The 24,556-nt window shown below is 46.1% G+C and overlaps 1 protein-coding gene across 1 annotated transcript in view; it reads left to right on the forward strand.

Annotated features, from left to right (window-relative positions):
• Window positions 1-19,606, forward strand: part of LIPC (lipase C, hepatic type) — a 123,225-nt gene extending 103,619 nt beyond the window's left edge. The window contains exons 6-9 of the mRNA XM_081144792.1: window positions 859-1,104; window positions 11,688-11,805; window positions 13,599-13,817; window positions 19,167-19,606. Coding sequence (XP_081000918.1) covers window positions 859-1,104; window positions 11,688-11,805; window positions 13,599-13,817; window positions 19,167-19,278 — 695 coding nt within the window. The 3' untranslated portion in view covers window positions 19,279-19,606. The remainder of the gene's footprint in view (window positions 1-858; window positions 1,105-11,687; window positions 11,806-13,598; window positions 13,818-19,166) is intronic.
• The last annotated feature ends 4,950 nt before the right edge of the window (window positions 19,607-24,556 follow it).

The raw sequence follows: 24,556 nt of genomic DNA on the forward strand, positions 1-24,556 counted from the left end.
TCCCAAGCTTGCTGGAAGGATTAGGACCATTCACACCTGGTCACTGGGGTGTGTTCTCCTAGGAGCCCATCCCCATGCTGGTTTTACAGGCCAGTTACCCCAGCGATGCAATGGCTGCTTTGGGACAGAAGGTAAACATTCAGAGAGGCCTCAGCTCTCACAGACCATTTGCTGAGCTGCTAGAGTGCCTCGGCCCTGGTTTCTGTAGCTTTAGTAAAGCAGAGGCTCCCACACAACCTTCCAGCTAACTCACCACCAAGGCATCAGCACTCATGCGTTTCCACCATTTGAGAAAGAAATATTTCTAAAAGGAATTACACTATCCTGCTTTCTTTTATTTTTTTTAAATTTTTTAAAAAATATATCTTTATTCATTTCAGAGAGAGGGACGGAGAGAGAGAGAGAGATAGAAACACCAATGATGAGAGAGTCATGGATCAGCTGCCTCCTGCACGCCCCCTACTGGGGATGGAGCCCGAAGCCCAGGCATGTGCCCTGACCGGGAATTGAACCGTGATCTCCTGGATCCTAGGTCGATGCTCAAATACCAGCCGGGCTATCCTGGTTTCTTAAATAATTTGATATTTTCTTAGTGACTTGGGGTCCCTTTTAAAACACCTACCATAGCACGCTGTGGCCGTGGGGTGCCTGGGACTAGGCCTCCACACTAAGTGGCTAAGAGGGCCTCCTCTTCCCAAAGTGTCACTCACTCATATGCACCGTTGTCAGCGGTCGGCCTCAGCAGCCACCCCTCCACCCTAATGTGCTGCCACTCTGCACTGAGAAACAAGAGGATCCTTCGAGCTGAAGGTATGTTGGATAAAAGGTTGATAAGGTCCCTCTTGCCCTGTGTTCCAGCCTTCGCCCAGACCATAAAATGCGCCCACGAGCGGTCGGTGCACCTCTTCATTGATTCCTTGCTGTACCCCGACAAGCAGAACACGGCCTACCTGTGCAGCGGCATGGACAGCTTCAGCCAGGGCCTGTGCCTGAGCTGCAAGAAGGGCCGCTGCAACACGCTGGGCTACCACACCCGCCAGGCGTGGAAAAGCAAGAAAAGCAAGAAACTTTTCCTGGTGACGCGAGCCCAATCCCCCTTCAAAGGTGAGTGCGGGCAGCCCACAGCAGTCCAAGGACAGGAGGCAGCCCCCACCGGAAGGTTCAGAAGGTCCCTGAAGTCTTTTCCTGGAATGACTCCAGGTTCTAATTTAGTGTTTTTGCAACTGCACAGATTCCATACAGTAATACTGACAAGGCCTCTCTTCCCCCAAGAATGCGGCCACTGTACTGCCAGGTGTTAAAAGAAAGCCTTAATACTTTCTGGAACAATCCTTTGGTTGGCATCTCTTCCTCCATTTTCACGGTCCCCTCAGTGGTTACTTCGACCACCCAGGTCTCATTGTTACAGGGACCTGGAGGCATCTCCAACGCCAGGCTAGAGCCCAGTGCTTTCATCTGCTCCTGACCCCCATGAAAAATACAGCTCCAGGCTACATTGTGGCTCCTCATTTCCCCTAACCTTTGAATTAGCTGATCTTACAGGATATCTTGGCCCTGTCAAGGCCTTTCCACTGCTTCCCAGTCAGATCCTCACCTTGGGCAGAAACCGAGCCCCTGCCCCTCTCTGGGTTGAATGGGAGGTCAGAGAAAGGGCTGTGGCAGTGTCTTGGGCTGAAGCCAGCAGAGAAATTCTCCACTGAAGCCTAAATCTTCCTGGAGGGAACCAGGCGACATCTGTTGCCATTAACATTTCTGCCTAATCCTTAAAACAGCTCGTGAGCGATGTAGCATCTTTTCCTAGCACAAGCTCTCCTGTGCTGGGAGGAGCCCGTGTGGTGCTGTTTGATTATAACCATGCAAATATTTGTATCTGCAGAAGGTGAATGCATTGTCACCACCACTTTGCATTTGCACAGCATTGTATACAAAACATTAGATGGAGCCGTCGATTCCTTGTGGTTCCCATATCAGCCAAGCGAAGTGGGCCAGGCTGGTTACCACATATCCCATTTTAAAAGGAGAGCAAAACTCTGATGGAGTGACCTCCCCACAGCCTGGAGGGAGGCCTAGCACCCAGGTTCATCCAACTCCCAGTCCAATGTTCCTTTTTACTACTACACTCCCAAGTTCAAGCTTCCGGCAACTTATTTTTCAGGTGTGGGTTCCTCTGTTTATCTGAATTTTTGCTCTCCAGCCTAATTTTCCTTCCCTGGGCCAGGGTAGCCCAGCAATGACAGAAATCCATTGTGGGTGGTAAGCTTCTGAGAGTACTAGGAGCAAGGGCAGGATCCTTCTCACCCGAGGGGCCAAAGGGGCCCCTCTGCTCTCTGTGCCTTCAGGGTGGAAGAGCCAGTAGTATCTGGGAGCAGGCGAGGAATTTGGAAGGCCTCCTGCTTCAGGGAGCTCCCCCGCCACAGGCTGCTTATTAGACACTCACTCATTTGGATTAACCGGTTCCTCTTTTAAATGGCAAAGCCGCCTGTAGTGATTAAGCCTCTCAGATATTCACATTTCACTGGATCTACTTTAATCCTGGAGTGTTAGAATTTCGAGAGGCTGTTCAACCTGCCTGTTCACAAACAGGGAAACTGAGGCATAGATGGGAGGGAAACCATTTGCCCCAGAACACAAAGTGGGTTCTTGGCAGAGCCAGCATTTAGACCCAGACCTTCAAACAGCTGGTTGAGTGGTTTTTATTACCCCAGTAATCTGCTCTGGTCTGTCTGTGAAGGTGAAGGAGGCAGGGAGTGGGGTGGGGATTGTTTTCTTCTTGAGATCAGCTGGGGAAAAGGTCATGTTTTGCCTCCCAGGGTTGTACATTTGAAGTGAGGGGCTTGCTCCTGCTGGGCCTTGGAGATGGGGGAGGGAGAACAGTGTCAAGGGAAGGAAGAGGGGGGAGAAAGAGCAGTAGGCACAGCCAGGCTGAGTTCTTCCTTTTTACCAAGGCCGCCGAGTGCCCGACCCCCCATGCTGCTGGTATGAGCTCCTTTCCTATTAAGGAGACCAAAGAATCACATTAGGGCAGCATTACTCACGCAGCAGCTACCCAAACTGATGTGATCATTTATTCAGTTCCTCTTCAAACATTACGTGAACCAGGGTCGCAGCATCCCTACCTCAGGGGGGTTAGGGGAGACCAACCCCTGCCAAGCATTATGTGCTCAGTGCTGTCCCAGAAAAACAGGCCATGAGTCCCTTGGAGACAATATTTGGGTCTCTTTATGACCAACTACCCATCTTGATGAGAACTAGACCTACAGGGCCAGTGATTAGGGAGGCAAGACTGCCTGAAACTGGTCAGAACCCAAACCTCCAGGCCCTGACCGAGGTCCCAATGACACACTGTGGCCTGCACTGCACCCTCCCCTCCTCAGGGCCCTCCAAATCTGCCCCAGTTCTGCCTCAGTCCTTCTGGGGAGCCAGATCCTGACCCTCACACTGGTGGGGAGGATCAGCCCTGTGGTCACACCAGGTTGCGTTGGGAATGGCTGGGAATTACACTTAGGTGACACTTCGCCTGTTTGGAAACGGCTGCTCACTGGGGTGCTGCAATCTGTATAATGCTATGTCATCCAATATGGTAGCCACTAACCATACTTGGCTATTTAAATTATTTAAATTAAATTAAATTAAAAATGTAGTTCCTCCATCTACTAGCCCCCTTTCAAGGGCTCAAATACATGTTGCTGTAGCGGAGAGCACAGAAATAGAGCTCTATCACCGAGAGAGAAGTGCTTGGGACGGTGCTGGCAGGAAGCCTGTAATCTAAGCCACCATAACTACACCCTTCTCCACGCATCCCGGCCACAATCATCTCTGACTGGGCCCACAAAGCCTTTTTCAGTGGCCACCCCCAGCATTTGATGAACATGTATCAATTCGTCAAAGAACAGACTTGCCCAACCTTGGTTACAGAGAACTCGCAACCCATATTTTTCAAGGACATTTAATTGTACTAGATATTTTAGTGCAGGGTCTGGCCGGGCAAGATAAAAGTCGCCTCCCGTTTGTAGTTTCACAAAGGATGACCAGCTTGGCTCATTCCTCTGGCTCCCAAGATATTTCGACAAAACCATCAAAGGATCTATTTTCTACAACCATCCACCAGAACTCGGGTAAACACTGGGAGAGGACGGTGTGGCAGGGAACTGGGAAACAGTCGCTGAGTGAAAGGAGGCAATTTATCGCCCACTTCAGTTCTCATTCTCTCACAAGGAACCTTTATCAGTTTGGAGCTAGTTTTTTAAGAGAGGGGGAGGGAAACAAATCCATATTGAGTAGATCCTGCTCAGCAAGAGCCTTATCTAACTAGTTAGATGAGATAGCATGTTGAGGGGAGGGAGTGGCACTTATGGGGCCACTGTAGGGCACCACACTGGGTGTGCCACGCAAGTTATCTCATTTTTTATTTAATCTTTACAACAACCCCAAGAGACAGACCAAGAGATAGGTGACAGACAAGAGACAGGTGGGTGGGGAGTGGGATTAATATTCCAATAAATAAATTGAGATTCAAAAAAGTTAAATCTTCCCAAAGTCATACCATTTATGAATAGCACATGGCAGTGTTTGACCCCAGGTCTCTGATTTCGCTGCCCTTGCTCCTATTGCCCATGCCCCTTTCACCCCACATGGCCTTCCCATCATCTGTCTCTCTCCCTCCTCTCTCCCCCCTTCTCCCCCCTCTCTCCCCCTCTCTCCCTCTCTCACTCCCTCTCTCTCTCCCCCCGCTCCCCACTCAAGCCTCATCCAGCGGTGGGAACTTGCTGGTAAGAGCACTCCTTTCTTCTGGTTGGTGAGATGACCAGCCAGCTGTGACTTGGAGAGTCTGTGTGTCTTTGGCTTTTCAAGCTACTTCTTTGAAAGGTTTTCACTGATTTCCAGGGAGAGTTCCAGAAGAAGCAGTACACATAGGAGAGAGAGTGCAGCCTTGGGATTAAGACAAGGAGTATCCAGAGTGGGCTTTGCTGCCAACCACACAAAACCCACGTGGGCCACAAAGTAATTGTATGTGAATGGGGTGAACCACTAGACCTGGCACTTACGGGTGGGGCTCAGAGCCCTGCCTGGTCCATCCAGCATGTAGGAAGGGGATGGCTGTCACGAGGTTAATACCATCTACAAGTCAGGCACTTGTACATATGCTGTCTCATCACCTCCCCGTAACTACCCTGTGAGGAAACACAATGCCCATTTTTAAAAGAAGGAGACTGAGCTTCAGAGAGGCTAGGAGTGCTCACCACACAGTGGAAGATGGCAGACTTGAACTCCAACCCAGGCTCCTGTCCCTCAGGAAGCACCAAGGCACAAGCAGAGAACAGCAGGACACCGATCAGCACAACACTCCTCAACCCTCACACACACACACTCCTTACCCTCCCCTACACACACACACACACACACACACACACACACTCCCCTACCCCCACCCCTAGCAGAAGGGGCAACTACCCAAGAAGGGACAGCATCCAATCTATGACATGGGGCATCACTTAAGTGAGGAGTTACTATTAAGCCCAAATGTAGTCACCAGCCTAAGCACACAGGCACACATACATATGCTAACACCACCCCTTTCTTCCTCCTCTGAGCCTGCTCTGAGGTCATTCAGCCAGCCCCCCAGTGTGAGCTGCCTCCAGTGGTGGCCTTCCACACAATACCGGCCATGGGCCTCTCGATCCCACGATCTTCACCTGCCTCTTGGGTTAGAGGCATTTCAGATCTAGGAGCAAGCCCTCAGTGCTGCAGGAAAACACAGGAGATCTCATCTACCATCTCCACCAGAGAAAATCGATACACAGGGAAAAAAAGGCCTCTTTGATGTGTGCAAAGAGAGTCATAATATCTCCCAGAGCTAATATCTATCTAATGATTCAGAATCATTTTTTCCATGAGACCAAAAAATAAAAAGAATAAAAATGTTCTCTCTTCCATAGATTTCACAACCTGATGCTCACAGTAGCTGCCTTGTGAAAATAACTTTAGGCTGTTTTATTTTAAGTGGCACCAGTGGGGATTCACACGAGATTAGAACCCAGGATTCTCAGGGTGTCAAAGCCCAGGAGGACTCTGCTGTAGGGTGGAGTTTGCCGTATCTCTTTCAGGGTTAATGGACAATTTCATGCTGTTCATCTTTGAGACCTGAAATAATTTCTCTGCCTGCACTGAGGACTGTGTTGTGCTGGCCTCTGCACTCACAGGATCAAAAGCATTTTCCATAAATCATTTCTGAAATCCTTATTAAACATGTCATGAAGTAAAGTGAGCAAAATTCCTCACATTTCTTTTCTTAATCTTTGTAACAGCATCATTGTCCTGGAAAGGGGGTGGGATGGTGGGCAAATTGTCTTTTTTTTTCCCCCAAGGAAAACACATAGAAGAATTCAGAATAAGAATAAATAATAAATAAGTTCTCAGTATGAAAGATCCTTTCATTTTTAAAAATGTTAATTTCAAAACTTCTCCAAAATGTGACTTTCCTTAGGCAGGCACCATGGGCTTCCCTGTCTGTCAGCATGCTGTGCATTCGGCAGCCGTTTCCCACGGATACAAGGGGCCCTTGCACATAGCATGTGAGAGCTAAAGGGACCTTTGCAATCATCCACCAGGGGCAGGGAACCTTTTTTCTTCCAAGGGCCATTTGGATATTTATAACATCATTCACGGGCCATACAAAATTATCAACTTAAAAATTAACTATGAGCCTGGCCGGGCGTGGCTCAGCGGTTGAGCATCGACCTAGGATCCAGGAGATCGCAGTTCGATTCCTGGTCAGGGCACAGGCCCGGGTTGTGGGTTCGATCCCCAGTCAGGGGCGTGCAGGAGCCAGCCGATCAATGACTCTCTCATCATTGATGTTTCAACTCTCTTTCTCCCTCTCCCTTCCTCTCTCTGAAATCAATAAAGGTATATTAAAAAACAAACAAAACAAAAAAAAACCTACATTTTTTTTTTTAATTAGCTATGAAAAAAGCTCCTAGCTTTATTGAATTTCAAGTCCTGCCTGCAGTTGCCTTGGCAGGTCCAGGCCAAATGATTTTTTGGGTCCTATAAAGCCTGTGGGCCGAATGTTCCCCAACCCTGATCTAAGCAGACCTAGGTTTTACACAAGCATCTTCCCCAGAATTGGGGAACCATGGCACCTGAGACATGGAAATCAATCCCTTCCTACTGGCAATTTAAGAACAAAGGAAGACAAACACTCTTCTCCAGCACAGAGACAGGAAACATTCATTCCCGCTCAGGGCGAACATTCCAGGGACAGGCGGAAGGAATCCGCAGCAGTGACATCCCAGGATGGATGCCCATGGTGGCAGCCAGCAGCCAGTTGGTCTAGGTGGCCTCATGGAGCAGGTTTTGACCACAGCTTTTCTGCAGGAGCTGAGTGTCTGCCATTTGTGTTCAAAGGGCAGGCTCAGCTTACAGAACCAGAGCCCCAGGAGACAGTGGGGAGGGTCTTTTGGAATCAGACAGATACCTGGGTTCAAATTTGGCTCCACTTCTAACTGGGTGACCTTGTACTGTCTCCAAGTCTCTGCCTGCTTATCTGTAACTCACCAGGATCATTGACACCCTATCTGTCTAGATTTCAGCAGAAACCAGGACTTCACTGGCCTGGGTCAGCAAAAGAGAGCAGGCAGGACTCCTAACACTCGGCAGGCAGTATTAAAGAAACCCACATAGGGTGTCAGTGCTCCCCGAATCTGACAACAGGCCAGAAAGAGTGAGGGGAGGGAATAGCCCAGGAGAATGGGAGCAGTTACTGTGTTGTCAGGCTCCAGAGCAGGAAAGAGCACAGAATAAACACCCTGACACCCCTCTAATCTCCTGCTGGTGCCTCCCCAGAGGTCAATCTCAACCAGAAACCATCCTGCAAGGCAGCCCGGGGCAGTGTAGGCTGTGGGGTCACATCCTGGGGTTCAGAGCTGGGCAGAGAGCAGATGGAGAGAGCGAAGGTAGGTGTAGAAAACACTGTCTAACCCGCATGTTGTCCTTATTTAGTCTTGTTATGAGGACAAAAATAACGTATGTAAAACACTTAGTATGTGGCCTGATACATAGTGGGGCCTCAAAAAATGGGAGCTATTTTCCCATTAGTGCTGTTCACATGTAGGGTCTTTATTGCCTTGTTTTCACACAAAGAGCCCCTAAGCAGTCCTTAGACGCCTGATGTGTGCTGTGAGCTGTGGAGATACAGGCATTGCTATGACCAAGGCTGCCCTCCAGGAGATAAGACAGGGCGGGTGCCCATGAGCCAGAGGGGGACAAGAGTCACAGAGGCCTTCCCAGCCACAAGCTCCTCCAGGCCAGAACCACAGCTCTGGTTCTCTTGTTTTCTTTCTTAATATGTGTTAAAGCTTTTCTTTTTCCAGTGAGATTCTAATAGAATACATGATTATGGTCGAAAATATGGAACATGTAGAAAAGCATAAAGACAAGAAGAAAAATTACCTCTCTACCCTCTCCAGAGATAAGCACTCTTTTAAAAAAAAAATATATGTGTGTGTGTGTGTGTGTGTGTGTGTGTGTGTGTGTGTTATTGATTTCAGAGAGAGGAAGGGAGAGGGAGAGAGAGAGATAGAAACATCAATAATGAGAGTCATTGATCCACTGCCTCTTGCACACACCCCCACTGGGGATCGAGCCCACAACCTGGGCATGTGCCCTGACCAGGAATCGAACTGCTATCTCCTGGATCATAGGTTGAGGCTCAACTGCTGACCCACGCTTGCCAGGCAGAGATAAGCACTCTTAACATTTCTGTGACTGCCTCTCCTACGCCTTCCGTTTTAGAGTCAGCCTCTTATTACAGATACAATTTCATAGCCTGGTTGTTGTTTGGGTTTTTCCCCCACTTCTTTTATAAGCATTGAAATCATTCCAAAAGTATCTTTTAATGAACTCATAAGAGTAAATCACATGGCTGGGAATATGAGCTAGGAACCAGCAGACTAATGTCTAATTGCAGCTTCCCAGGTCTTCACCGCACTACAGCAGACAAATTACTTACCTTCGGCTTCTTCATTTGTACAGTGACGCTGGAGGGAGAAGGAAATAGGCATCTTACAAAGCTGTTGCAAAGAGAAATGAAGTATTTATTTCTGTGAAACCATTAGCTCAGTGTTTGGGACATAGTAAAGAGCTAAATAGTAGTTATCATAATTGTCAATAATCCATAGTCATTCCTCTATTAGTGAGTATTTAGGGTGTTTCTGATTTATTTTTAATTAGATAATTCTGTTATGACATTTTTGAACTTAAATCTTTTTTCCACAGTTTAACTTTTTCCTTAGGGTATATAAAGCTAATGGTCTCAGGTTTAAACATTTTAATCATTTAATTTCTAGAGCCAGGTGGCCTGGGGTTACATCCCAGCTATGCTACTTACTGCTGTGTGGTCCTGGAAAAGTCACATAACCTCTCTGTGCTTCAGTTACACCTCCTCTAAAAGATCATGATGTAAGGATTAAATGAAATAATAGATGCAAACATTTGGCACAGTTAAAATGAGTATTAGCCAACATTATTATCACGCATATGCCAGTTACACTCTTACTTGTTTATCTCTGACAACTTTTAGCACTGGGCTGAGCATATTAAACTGGGTTAAAGTTGGTTGTTAGTAGTGTGCTTTGGGTGCATGGAAGATGCCCTGCCTCTCATTAGGAGGTTACCCCGAGTTCAGTCCTCCTACTTCATCCTGTCCACACTCATGCCCACCTCCCCCGCCCACGCCTATGGCTTTATCTTTTGGACTTAGTTCCACTTATATGACACTATTATCTTAAAAGAGAGTGCCCCAGACAGACGTTAAATAGTGTGAGACCTCTCCAGAGGCTTCTGGAATTTTAGGCCAGACACTACTACCAGCCAAAGGTTTAGGGACCCTTCCTGGGACTTGACCCACACCCCTTATCTTATTTCTCACCCACAGTCTCATAGTCCTGAGAGTATCAGACTACTTTATTCTGGGCTGGAGGATTTAAGCACCTACTACGTACAGGTCACAGGAGTAAATCCACCGAAAAACCCAAATAAGAGGATTGGTTTGTGGCAAAGGGTAGGTTTGTATAAATAACCCAGAAACCCAGCAATAAAGTCACACCCTGCAGCTGGGGTGTTGGCAACACTCCATTAGCCACAGCTGCTAGGTTTGTGTGCAGCTACCAACCTCCAGTGGAAATGCACCATGTAGAAGATAGTAGAATGATTCATGAGGATGATGAATTTCCACATGCCGGGTACATGAAATGGATGACCACATGGCTAGTTCTAGGATCTCTGCTTCCCAATAGGAATTCTCATATAACAAAGCTTGAAACTCAGGCCTTGGATTCTCAGAGGTGATTTTCCATCTTGCTAAATGTTAATACATATCCTGATACTTCCAAGAAAATCATCAGGTCATTCATCCCACAAATGTTTAGTAAGCACCTACTATGTGCAAGGCACTGTATCAGGACTAGTGGATTAGTCATCATCTAGAACAGGAAAGGTGAGTATGCAGCAAGCATACCCTATCCTCTGCCCAAGACAGACACTAGTCTTCCAAAGAGCCTGGACATGGTCTCAGACCCCATTTCAGGACTCTAGGCAGTCCTTTCAATCAAATTGACATGCCATATTAAACCTGTTCACAGTCTTGGAGCTAAAACACTACAGGTACTTAGAAAATATGGACACAGCAAGAAAAAGAAGTCCAAGCAACCATCAGCCAAATGGAATGAGTAGGGGAAACAGCCCCACACACAGCTGGTTGGTATGACAACGCAGGATAAGCCAAGGCCATCCTAGGAACCATGGCAAAAGGTCCAGGCTAAAAGCACAGATGCTGCTGTGTGACCTTGAGCGTATCACTTCACCTCTCTGAGCCCCAGTTTTCTGATTTGTAAAATGAAGATGATAGTTACACTACCTACCTCTTAGAGTTGTTATGACAAGGTAATGAGATGATGCAATGTGAAGTATTTAACAGTACCTGTCTCCTAGTAAGCAATTTGTTTTTCAGTAATGAAATATAGGCTGTATTTAGGTAAAGAGGAATAAAATAAATTTTCTCTTCCAAACAACCCAGTAAAAGGACATTCTGGACATTTGATAAAACTTTCAGGCCCAAGTACTAGAACTCAAGTTATCTTGTTTCCATTGGAAAATGTGCTCATTGAACCCCACAGAGCTAGTTCCCAGGAACTGCCCCAGAATATAGTCCTGTGGTCATCAGGGCAAATGTCTCAAATGGAGCTCTGCTTCACCCCAACGCTGACCCCATCAAACAGTGGCAAAAGTAAGACATGGCAGTGTGTTCTCTTGCCTTTGTCTAGTGCCTAGAAGGCACATATCCTTTGATCTATGAAAGGGGACCCCTACCAAATACACAGGGTAGACCAACAGAATTGCATCCAGAACTTGGTGACAATGCCAGATATACTATACTCCTCTTCTACTTTCTCTTGTTGGATAATATTTATTATTATTATTTTACAAGCACGATATGAGTCCCCTGTAGACATTTAGGAAATACAGAGAAGGAAAAAGAAGAAAATAAAAGGCATTCATCATTCCATCACCAGAGGGGTAGAGAGAGTCCAGGTATCTATCCATCCAGACTTTTCCCTCTGCATTTTTAAAATTTAAAAATATGAGATATTTAACTTAAAAATGTTAATTCTCTCCCCCTCCCCCCCCAGTTTATCATTATCAGTTCAAGATGCAGTTCCTCAACCAAATCGAGAAGCCAGTAGAACCAACTTTCACCATGTCACTCCTGGGAACAGAAAACGAAATGCATAAAATCCCCATCACACTGTGAGTATGAGGAGCAGCCCGTCTATGGCCATGACAGGCTTAATTTTCTCACAGGGACTGCATGGACGCTGTACTTCTCAAGGGTCAGGCCAGATATAACCTGCTCTTCTCAGCCCATTAGCACTGCCCCAAACAGCCTATCAGAGGAGACATCCGCCCAAGCCCGACGCCTTGTCATCCCTCCCCAGCCTCACCCAGTCCCACCGGTTACTTTACCTTGGTGCTACCTGTGTATGGGATGGGCCCACTGCCATGTGGGCTGAGTGGGGAGGGAAGCCAGAGGTGGCCCAGTCCCTGTCCGCAGTACAGGACGTAGATCTGAGCAGGGAGGAGTGGTGAGCGCCAGAGCAGGTGTCCACAGGAAGGCCCTGAGTGCCTTTCCAGTGAGTTCTGAAAAGTAGCCCAGAAATAAATCTAGGATCACTCAACTTGGCACCAGTTTCCCCTCCCAGTCGGCCTGCGCTGCCAGCCCTGCCCATCTGTCCTCCGTCCTGTTACACACCTGCTCACAACACAAGCAGTAGCCTCCAGCCTCCCTCAGAGGCTCCCCAGAGTCACTGGCCAGAAAAGGCCCATTGGGCTGCTTTTTCTCAGCATTTCAACTCTCTTCTGGGGAAGTGACACTAGCCCTTCTCTCACACCAGGGACGGTCCTCAGCTTCTGAAAATTGCCCCCAGGCTTTGATCTTTTATGTCACACTGCTTCAGTTGTTCAGGAAGTATTTGCTGGTGCTCTGCCCTGGTGGTAGAGAGGACCTTGTCCTTAGGATACTCCCAGTCTAGCAGGGCAGAGGCATTCCCAACCGGCTCCCTGTAACATTCTGCAAGAAGAGCTATGATGAGCCGCACAAGGAAACTCTCCGTCCGTCTCACTGTAAATCTAATGTTACCTATGCACTGTCCCAAATCTCCCCTGGGGGGTTATTCTAAAGCAGGTCAGGGAACCTTTTTTCTGCCAAGGCCATTTGGATATTTATAACATCATTCAAAGGTTATGAAAAATTATCAACTTAAAAATTAACTTTGAAAAAAGCTCCTAGATTTATTGAATTTCAAGTCCCACCTGCAGTTGCCTTGGCAGGGCCAGACCAAATGATTTCACGGACCATAAAAGGCCCATGGGCCAGATGTTCCCCCACCCCTGTTCTAAAAAGTGGAAAAGGCATCTAGGTGCTCTCAATGTTGGGACACTTTTAATGTCCTGGAGATTAGTAAGTAAACTGACAATGATGATACTTGTGAATATGCATTTAAACCTTGCTCTAAATTGGTGCATCCTTTTAATATATGGTTTTCTCTTACTATTATGCTTTGTTGTTTAAACAGAAGTTTTTATTTATTTGGGGAGAAACAAAGCCTTGCTGCAGAGGGAAGAGTGTGGTATGGCTCTGCTGTGATAATGAAACCTCCAGAGAGCTGAACTGCACAGAGGCCATTGTCAAAGGCCCACTGTCTCACAGGGACAGTTTTCCTGATTTGCTGTGTAAAACTAGGAAGCCCGAGCTAAATGAAGTTAGCTAGACTCTTTATTGCGGAACTCTCAGAGCCTTTATAAGATGCTATCACAGAAAATAGTATGGTTTTCCCAATATTACCAGCCTAGAGAACCCGTTTTTATCCTGGTATATCCATTGCTATGTCTAGTAATAATCTGTCCAACACCAATTTGAGAAATAACAGCAGAAATGACCATCCAAGTCACACAGGCAAACCTAACATATCCCAAATGTATCTAAGCATCACTTTGCCGTTACAGATAAACTGACTGTGTCTGGTTTCCTTTGTATCATCAAGGGGCGAAGGAATTACTAGCAATAAAACCTATTCCTTTCTTATCACATTGGATTCGGATATCGGCGAGCTGGTCATGATCAAGTTCAAGCGGGAGAACAGCGCAGTGTGGGCCAATGTCTGGAACACGGTCCAGACCATCATCCCGTGGGGCACCGGGCCCCTCTACTCGGGCCTCGTTCTGAAGGAGATCCGAGTCAAAGCAGGAGAAACCCAGAAAAGGTGAGTGCCCGTTTGACCCCCCCAGCCAAGCATCTACATGTGCCAGTGCTTTTGTAATGTAACCCTTGATTTATCTTACGGAGTGGGCGTTATTACGTCCTAATAATGAAGGACGGACACTCAGAAAGGCGAAGTGTCCACCCCAAGTTCGCTCAGCCACAGGTGGAAGGGCCGGGACCTGCCCCGGGCCTCCGAGCCCAGCCTAGCCTCTTCCCGCTGCCCGAGCTTGAGAGCCGCCTCCCCAGCCCAGCACTTCTCGGACCCCAGCATTACCAGGTGATGTCAGGGCTTCTGGTCCAAGGACCACACTTTGAGTGGCAAGGACCCAGATTTGACGTTTCTTTTTTGTTGCCTAAGCGGAGGAATGCTTTTAACAGATCACAGTCTCACAATCTCACTCTGTAGCAGTGTTTCAAATCTTAGAGTGCCAGAGAATCACTGGGAAGCTTATTAAATATGCGTCATTCTGGCCCCACCTGCAGAGCTCCTGACTCACTGAGGCCTGTGAAGGGCCGGGGACACGAGTTTGTTCCTGAGAGCCCTAAGGCATTCTGATGCGTCCCATGGACTACCCTTAGGAAACGTTGCTCTGTGTGGTTTAGCATCTCCCTTGGCCCCAAGGTCCTCGGGGACAATAGGGGAATAGGGAATAAAGGAAAGAAAAGGTCGTGCGGCTGCTACTTCAGCCCTCTCAGCAGAGCAAAGAGATGCCCAACATGTTTTGCCATGGCAACCACACTGCCTGTCGTTCTGCAGGTCTCATGAAGGAAGAATTGTCCTCCCAGACCTTTTCCTATCTCTCCCCCTGTGTTCAGGACACGTGTCTCTCCTCGCTCTTCCCTTTCCAGGAAGTGCATTTGTCTCTTTGGCTTGTCCCCAATAGGGGTGGACAACAGCCGGCCTCTCACCCCTGAACTACATGCCTCCCTCACCCCCTAGGTTTCACTGCCAGGAGGGGGCCCAAGGCAGAGTTTTGCCCCCTGAGTCCCTTCTACAGCCACACTCTGAGATTTTATCTTCCTGGGATACAGAACCCTGGCAATTACTAAGAGCATACGCTGGAGTCTGCCAACAGATTTCTCCACATGATCAATTTGGAAAATTAAACTGCGTCTCTGCTCCTCCACGCTTAGCTGTTCTTGCATGACTTTCTGGCCCTTTACATCAGCTGCATGTCTCAGCACCGCCCCTCCCCACGTGCTCTCAGCCAGAGAGGAAGTTCTCTGGTTTAGTGGCTGTTCACCATGACAATTCTGTGTGACTTGACCTGAAAGGTTGTATGAAAGACAGCACTCCCTTCTCCATGGGCGCTTCCCCATGTGGTTCTCAAGAAGGAAAGAGGAGGCCCTGGCTGGATGGCTCAGTTGGTCAGAGCATCATCCCAATATGCCAAGGTTGTGGGTTCAATTCTCGGTCAGGGCACATACAAGAATCAACCAACGAATGTGTAATAAGCGGAACAACAAATCCATGTTTCTCTCTCTCTCAATCTCTCTCACATGTGCGCACTCTCCCCCTTCCTCTAAAAAGTCAATAAATAAAAAAATAATAAAAAAAAGGAAAGAGGGGTGGGGAGGGAACAGCACTTACTAAGCTCCTAAAGCCCGGCAGGCATTGAACCGAGAGCTCCAGAGCAGGAATCGCATGTAATCTTCCCAATGACCCTCTGAAAAAGGTAGTATTGGCTGTGCAGACTTGGAACTTTAGGCTCACAAAATTTACACAGCTTGGGGACTTTCCTAATAATCGTCCAAGCCCAGATCTGACTCGGATTTGTCTGATTCATTGCCTGTTTGTTGCCAATACACTGTTTCCAACCGGTCCTTCCTCCATTATTCTTGGCCCCAGGAATCTGACTTTCCTTAGTGTAATCTAGCAGAGTGTGGCTCTGGGCATTAATATGCATACACATCAAACCCTTCTTCGGGGCTGGAGGAGGCACATGCTGAAAAGAGGGGAGGGGCTGTGGGACGTAGAGTTTTTCATCTGTAAGTACTCAGTGCCTTCTGTGTGTCTTCATAGTACCAGATATCATTGGGGGAGACCAAAAAAATCTGAGTTGTGGCTCTTGGCATAAATGAAAACAAGATGCATTAATTTTACTAAAAAAAATATGCTCCACCGCAGGGCTTCTCCAACCTTAATGTCTGCACAGGTCATCTAGGAATCGTGTTAAAATGCAGCTCTGCTTCAGTAGGTCTGGGTGGGGCATGAGATTCTGCTTTTCTAACAAGTTCCCCTGTGCTACTGATGCTGCTGGTTCATAGACCACACTTTGACTGGCGAGGGCCTAGTACTGCATGGCCTAGGAAGTTTAAGAAGACAGACATCACCTGCGCCAGCGTGGCTCAGTGGTTGAGCATCGACCTAGGATCCAGGAGATCGGGGTTCGATTCCCTGTCAGGGCATATGCCCCGGTTGTGGACTCGATCCCCAGCAGGGGGCATGCAGGAGGCAGCCCATCAATGACTCTCTCTTCATTGATGTTTCTATCTCTCCCTCTCCCTTCCTCTCTCTCTAAAAATCAATAAAAAATATATTTTTCTTAAAAAAGGAGAGTCAGGGAGCAATATGTAAGCAGGGTTCATGGCCTCTACATCAGCTAGGCCTAAACTCTAATTTTGACTTCACTGCTTACCACCTCTATAGAATAAATATGTAGAATAATTCAGAGAATAACTGCACCTCTGAGACTCAGTTCCTTAGTAATAAAAGGGAATTATATTATGTATCTCATGAGACTAATAACAATTACTAGTTTTTAATTACCTCCTACAAACCAAAATCCCAGAGCTAGGATGCACACTCCTAACCTCGTACTCTTAATCTCTCTGCTAACTGCAAGGGGGGAAAGTTGGTAAGTCATTTGCTGTGTGATTTCACTGGTGATTCTTGTCTCCTGCAGGCACGAAGTCGGGGATGAGAGGGGTCTGTTGTGGGGTGAAGGGAAAGGGCAGAAAATATTAGCCCTGCAGAAGGACATAAAAAACAATAAGCTAATCATAATGAGATGTTCAATTTCCATAGTAATCATATAATTCAAAACAAAAATTAGCCTGGCCAGCATGGCTCAGTGGTTGAGCATCGACCTAGGATCCAAGAGACAGAGGTTCGATTCCACATGCCCAGGTTTCGGGCTCAATCCCCTGTAGGGAGTGTGTAGGAGGCAGCCAATCAATGACGACTCTCTCATCATTGATGTTTCTATCTCTCTCTCCCTCTCCCTTCCTCTCTCTGAAATCAATAAAGACATTAAAAAAAAAACACAAAAATCAATGAAATTATCCCTGGTCAACCATCAGTTTGGCAGGAATTAAAAGACAGATAACACCCAGAGTTGGTGAAGGTGTAGAGCAGTGGGCATTCTCCTGATTAGCAGTGGGAGAGAAATTACAGAGCTCCTGCAGGGGAGCTTCACTCAACAACTAACATCTGGCAAGCACCTACCTTATGCCAGGCACTGGTTGTGGGCACCAGATATACAGCAGTGAAGAGCAGACACAAAGGCGTTGGCCTCGTGGAGCTTACATCACCAAAACCTTACATATGCATAATATCTATGGCCGAGGATATGACACGACACAGAATTTTACTCCTAGGTGTCTGTCCTGGAGAACTTTAAGTATGCCCACAAGGGATATATGTCTACAAAATGTTTGTTGCAGTACTATTTGGAAATAGTAAGCCATTGGGAAAATCTCAGAATCCATCGGTTGGAAAATGCCTAAATGCATTGTGCTTTATGCGTACAATGGAACGCCGTCCATGCAGCAGGCGAGAAAGAATGAAATAGACTTACATGGACTAATATGACTGGTCTCTAAGCACATTAATTGGTGGCAAGGCAAGTTTTCAGAAAAATACCTACAGAAAACCTTCATGTTTGCATATGAACATCGATATATGTGTAAACGCACTGGAAAGACAAAAGCCAAACCATGAAGCAGGAAGGGAAGCGACACTGGTGAAGGGTGATGGAGAAGAGGACCTTGAACACGTGACTTTATTTTTTATTATTTGAATTTTTCAAGAATGCATTTATAACTTACTTATAACACTTTCATTTCAGCTTTATTGAAGTGTATTTAACAAATAAGATATTTAAAGTGAGCATCATTGTGATTTGATATAGAGTAGGTTTGCAGTTGTGAGTACACAAAACAGAGTTTATTCCTGTATTATTATTTATTAATTATTATATTACCTCTTTGTATTATATCTAATTATTATATTACTTCTTTGTATTATAACTGTAAACCTACTTTTGCCCACCTTGTACAAACACATTGCAAAAGGATCCTCCCATCCAGTTAATTAGCACATTCCTCACCTTACATATTTATCATTTTTTGTTTCCTTTATATCATACAGTGTTACCAACTATAGTCACCATGTTTTACATTAGATCAGCAGACCTCCTTCATTCTGTAGCTGGAAGTTCATATCCTCTTACCATCCTCTCCCTATTCCACTTTCCCCAGTCCCTGGGAACCACTTTTCTATGCTTTTTCTATGAGTTCTACTTTTTTTTTTAGATTTCACATATAAGCGATACCATGCAATATTTGTCTGGCTTATATACTACTTTAATTTAAAAAGTCTGATTGAGTCAAGACTTGACCTCAGATGCAATTCAAAGAAAAGGAAGCCATAAACTAGAATTCTCTTTGACTACTGCTAATTTTTTTCTAATAGATGCAGTTGAAGCCAGTGAAACAAAATAGCACTTCAGGCCAAGCTACTGGTCAAAGCAGTCTAGCTGTTATCTCTGTTGTCTCCAAGAGAGACCCAAAGCAACTGCCATGTCCTCTTCGGCTGGACAGTGTCTGCACCAATGAGAGGAAGGGGCAGGGCTTACATGACTGAGCCAGGCAGAGGCTGGTGACAGTGGCCTCCTGCCCAGGGACCTTTAAGACGGGCAATGACAAATTGGAGTGTGTCCAACAAAGGAAGGCTGGAGTAAACCTGTCTGGGCTGAGCAGTGGAAGGAACTGCAAATGTTCGTTTGCCCTGGAGCCAGGGCAATATAGTGAGAGGAACACTAGTTACCCTCAAATCTCTGATGAGCGCTTTTAAGGGAAACAGAGGAGGACTGCCCCTGGGACTTCCAGTTTTTACAGAACTGAAATCAATCTAGAGCAGAGCTCCAGGAAGCCTGACACAGATTGCTCTCACTGACTTGGGTTTTGCTTTTCTCTGAAGTTATGGAAATATTTGCAAACATAACAATCTAATTTTTTTTCAAACATAGCATGTGTTCTATCAATTGAGTATTTGATGAAGGATGAAACACTTCAGTAAGCTCCATCTAAAACTCAATGCTGCATTTGCTTTATGTTTCCTGTTCAGGATGTCATTCTGCTCAGAAAACACGGAGGACCTACAGCTTCACCCAACCCAGGAGAAAACCTTCGTGAGGTGTGACGGAAGCTATAAAAAAATGAAGCGGAGGGACAGATGAGTTTTAATGAAGACCCAGTATAAAGAAGAAATTATCTTAATTCTTATCTGGAATGGTTACCTTATTTGGAAACCAGTTAAATAAAAGAATCTTGCATAAAGTTTAAAGGAGGAGCACATTTCACTATTATAAACTAAGCTTTTAATAACTATATTTTGTAACTTTATTCAAATATTAGTGTAACCAAATATTTCCCAGTTTTATCTGATTAAGTGGTAATAGATGCAAATTAGTACCAATGTAAGAGCCATTTTAGATCTGTTGTTCTAATTGAAAATGTCTTTTCCAATTAAGTCAAATTTCCCTTAATTCTTTGCTAGTTTATTCTGATCAGTTTTTGAACCATGCTGGAAAGGTGCTTCTTTATCACATAACTAGTGCTTCAATAAAGTGAAGTTGATCACTAGTTGTCCCAATTTTCCCCTTTTACTGATGCTTGCAACAAAGGGTAATGGAAAACTTGGAATATCTCAGAGTTAGGTATCAAATCTCAAACTCTCCAATAAATGAAATAATGATGTCTGATCAGCAAATTCCTTCACAGAGCGTGTGGAGGAAATACGAGACATGGAATCACTTGGATACATGTTTCAAGTAATTCAGGTTGAAGAAGCACGTGATGCACATTTACCTGACCTGACATTTGCATAGGCTCAGCTCTTAAGTCACATGCTCTTCCCCAGAGCGGGGTAAACCAGGGCTGGTGAAAACAGGAATCCTGAAGAGATGTCTGCCTCTAAATCAGTTTAAGATTATCTTGCATAATTCACTTTTATTTCCTTTGTAAAGTCCCTCAAAACTAGAAGATATGGGGTAAGAGGGAGGAAAAACAGCTGGGTCTATGTTGCATTGTGTCCTGGAATGCTACTCCTGTCTGCAAAAGTATCCAACCATACTTTTAGGTAAAGTGTGTGTGTGTATCTAGAAAAGATAGATATTAAAATGAACAATATTTCCCATTATGTTTAAAATACTAAATTTACAATAAAATCGTGTTTGCATTGGATTGGCATGTTTTATCAACTATCCAGAAGGCATTTGAAATACAGTAGTGTCCCATCCCCTTATCCTCAGTTTCACTTTTCCAGTTTCAGTTATCCTTGGTCAACTATGGTCCAAAAATATTAAATGGAAAAATTCCAGAAATAAACAATTCACAAGTTTTAAATCTTGAGCTGTTCTGAGTAGCATGATTAAATCTCAAGTTTTCCCACTCCATCCCATTTGGAATGTGAATTGTCACTTTTCCCAGCATCTCCATGCTGTACACACTCTCCACCCATTAGTCACTTAGGAGCTGACTCAGACATCAGATCAACTGGCCAGGTATCACAGTACCTGTGCTCAAGTAACCCTTATTTTACTTAATGATGGCCCCAAAGCGCAAGAGTAGTGATGCTGAAAATTTGGATACACCAAAGAGAAGTAATAAAGTGCTTCCTTTAAGTGAAAAGCTTTGTACATATAGGAAAAAACATAGTATATAGGGTTTGGTATTATCCATGAAATCATCACAACCAGAAACAGCCAAATATCCATTCATACAATGCATAAATGAACTGTGGTATATGCTTACTGATGGAATATTAAACAGCAGTGAAAAAGATGAGCCAAAGCTATACACACAAGAACACGACTGACTCTAGAGTGAGGCAAGGAGGCATTCAGGGTACAAAATTTAAAGAAGCCCTCATGGGATTGTGCATTTGCACAAAGACACAAAACATATATATGGTATGATACAAACAAAACTGAACTATATAATTAGGGATAAATAAATAGATGGTAAAATTCTAAGTAAAAGCAATAAAATCACTAGCACAACAGTGACGCTGTGGTGACTATAGGAAGGAGGAAGTGCACACTGGAGTTCCAGGTGCCAGCAAGGTTGTACTTCTCACTCTAGGTGGTGATTGCACAGGTGTTCATTTTTATAACCACTTTTTAAACTACATATATATTTTATGCACTCATTTTTGGCATAAATGTCACATTTCACAATACAAGAAAATAAAGGGCAGAATTCAAGCCAGCATTTTTCTACTATAGTGTGATGCATTTCGATATTAATATAATTTCATACAAAATAGAATTAGAAATTACCCGTGCTTTGTAGGAAAGCTTGAAGTGACACAGCATTTCATAACATTTTGGGCAGAGAACTCAATAAGCAAGGAGCATGACAAATGGTTAACTGGAACACTTGAAACTCCTGTTGGCGTGGATCATTTTCACTTGGGAAAATGTGCTCCTCGACATCCCATTTTCTGAAGTGCATCTTAGCAGGGGAGTCAAATAGAGAAACTGAATGATGCAGCCACATCTTTGCCTTGCGCATGCAAAACGCTGGCTCCTACGCTGATTACACGCACCTCTCGCCAATGAATCTGCACTTATGAGCCCACTCAGGGAAGAGAACACTGGCATCCAGCCTTTCAGGCAAGAGCCTCTTTGTGCTTTTACTTGTAAGACAGCATCGGGAAAGAAACGGAGCGCCAATTACACCGCAGCTGGGCTCTTTGAGGTGCCTGAAGCCGGAGAGGAGGAAACAGGCCCTCCATTCAGCACTGAGATGAACGCTCTCTCCTCCACAGCAAAGCTGGCTGCCCTCAGCGTTCACCTTGATGATGCTGCCGCAAATATTGCAGAAGCTTTGATTGCACTTAGGCACATCCAGGGTGGCAAGGCAAGGAGCCCAGCTGCCCAGGGCGACGCCTGCTCGCTCACAGAGCAAAGTCGGGGGTAGAGGGAAGTCCGGCGATGCGAAATAAAGAAACAAGCAGGGGGTTGCCAGATGGGCACGGGTGTGGGGCTGGGTGAAAAAAGGTGAATGGATTAAGTACAAAACGGCAGTTATAGTCTCAGGGATGTAAAATAGAGAATAGGGAAGATAGTCAGTAACATTGTAATAACTGTGCATGGTGCCAGGTGGGTACTAGACTATCGGGGTGATCACTTTTTAAGTTATCTACATGTCTACTCACTGTGTTGTACAGCTGAAACTAATATAATATTGTATGTCAACTATAATTTAAAAATAAATTAAAAAGAAAACTTTTTAAGAGACAAGCAAGAGAGAGACTAAAGAAGTCAATCCCCACTGTGCCATCCACCCCCTAACCTAACCTTACACTCCCTACTTCTGGATCCCGGCGATCTGCACGTGATGACTGGCCCCCGAACACCTCATGCCTTCCCTTCCCGTCGCTGCCTTTTCTTACACCCCTTCCTCTTCCTCTCTCCTCCAGGTTTTTTCCCTGCTGCCTAACTGGATCTTACTTACCTATCCAGGCCCAGCTATTTTCAGCAGTCATTTCCCAGCTCAGACCAGCCCCCGGGATCTTTCTCGCCTCAGCACCTCTCTGTGACCTGAGATGCTCTGTGCGTCTCACCCGGCCCCCCGTTATCCGCGCCCTGCTGGTTTCCGCCCCCTCTGGCTGCTCTGCGCCCCCTGCCCTCTCCTCAGCCTTTCAAGGTCGGCTCTCCTCTGCCCACTCGGTCTCTCTCTTTGCCAGTCTCACCCACTGCTACAGCCTTAATCCTGCCCACGCAGGCCAACCATCCCCACGTGAGCATTCTCCCCTTTGCCACCTCGCAAGCTCAGAGTGTTCAAAACTGAACCCCTGTGTCCTCCCTGCTCCCCCACACCTGTTCCTCCCCATGCTTCCTGTTCTGTAGCCCAGTGAGTGTCCTTGCCACCCCTCAGTTGCTGATGCCAGACACTGGGGGTCATCCATAATGTTTCCTCTCCTCTGGCCCCTCACAATGGAACAGTCACCAAATCCTGTGAATTCCACCTGTATTTCTTAAATGCGTCTACGTCTCTCTACCTCTGCTGCCACCATCCCACCCCACCACTGTCTCTGACCTGGATCTTTGCAACGATTTTCCAACTCCTCCTGCTGTGTCTGCTCTTCTCTTTCAACCCATTCTCATCACAGCAGCCAGAGTGATCTTGAAGAAAAAAAATCAGATCATATCATTTTCCTGCTTTAAGCCCTTCAAAGGAATTCCCAGTACTCTTTGGAAAAATTCCAAAACAGTTACCCCAGCCCCAGGCCTCCAGTAAAGTCTGCCACTGCTGCTCCCTAGTTCACTCAGCATTCATTGTCCACGGGTCCCAACCAGCCTGCACATTGTAACCGCCTTGGAAGCTTTTAAATCCGCCCAGGTCAGCCCCATCCCTAGAGAGTTTGATTTACTTGGTCTGAGGCAAGGCCTGGGGATTGAGACTTAACAAATTTCCAGCTGATTCTAACAGACTACATTTGGCTACATTTCAGAACCATGAGTCCTGACACATGCGCCATCTTTTAATTTCTTCAAACATGCAAAGCTCTCCCCTGGGCCTTCGCTCTTTCTGTTGCTTACACTCCCTCCTCTTCTTCCAGCTTCTTTTTCTTTTTTTTTTAAATATATCTTTATTGATTTCAGAGAGAGGAAGGGAGAGGGAGAGAGAGAGACAGAAATATCAATGATGAGAGAGTCACTGATCCTGCACGTTCCCTACTGGGGATCAAGCCCACAACACAGAATTGAACCCTGACCGAATCCACCTGAGATCTCCTGGATCATAGGTCGATGCTCAACCGCTGAGCCACACCAGCTGGGCTCCCAGCTTCTTTACGTGCTTCCAGTCCCAGCTTAGCTGTTACTGCATCAGGGTTCACTTAACAAGGATTATCCCACCCGACACAAGCTTATATCAGCTCCCCCTGCTATACATACTCTTAACATCTTTTCATTCTTCTGGTAAAATTATTATAGCTACACAGGGTACACAGGGTAGCTGTCACTGTTTTACACAAATGTAACTCTATTACACATTCTTTTCAGCAAATTGATTTCCTTACTCAAAAGTACCTCCTAAGAAACAAGATGGCGCGTAGGTAACAGCTGCACCCGCCGCCTCCCACAACCACAGCAAAATTACAACTAAAATACAGAACAACCATCACTCAGAGCCTCCTGAGATCTGGCCGAACAGAAGCCCTACAACCAGGGACCTGAAGGAACATCGAGACCAGGAGCGGGGGGGAGACTCAGGCGGATCGGGGCTGAATCCCGGAGACGCAGCCGCGGGGCCACACCCGGTGCCGAGGTTGAAACCCAGGAGGGAATCTCGGCGGTGGGGGTTTCCCGGAGGAGGGAGGGGTCCCAGCCCCACAGCAGGCCCCCAGCCCAGGGCTCCAGGGCCGGGAAGAGACGTCCCCACAACTCCGGGCTGTGAAGCCAGCGGGGACTGTCCCTGAGGGTCGCGGAGGCTGCGGGAGCCCCA

The sequence above is a fragment of the Miniopterus schreibersii genome (genome assembly GCF_964146895.1).
Source record: "Miniopterus schreibersii genome assembly, chromosome: 1".
NCBI lineage: Eukaryota > Metazoa > Chordata > Mammalia > Chiroptera > Miniopteridae > Miniopterus > Miniopterus schreibersii.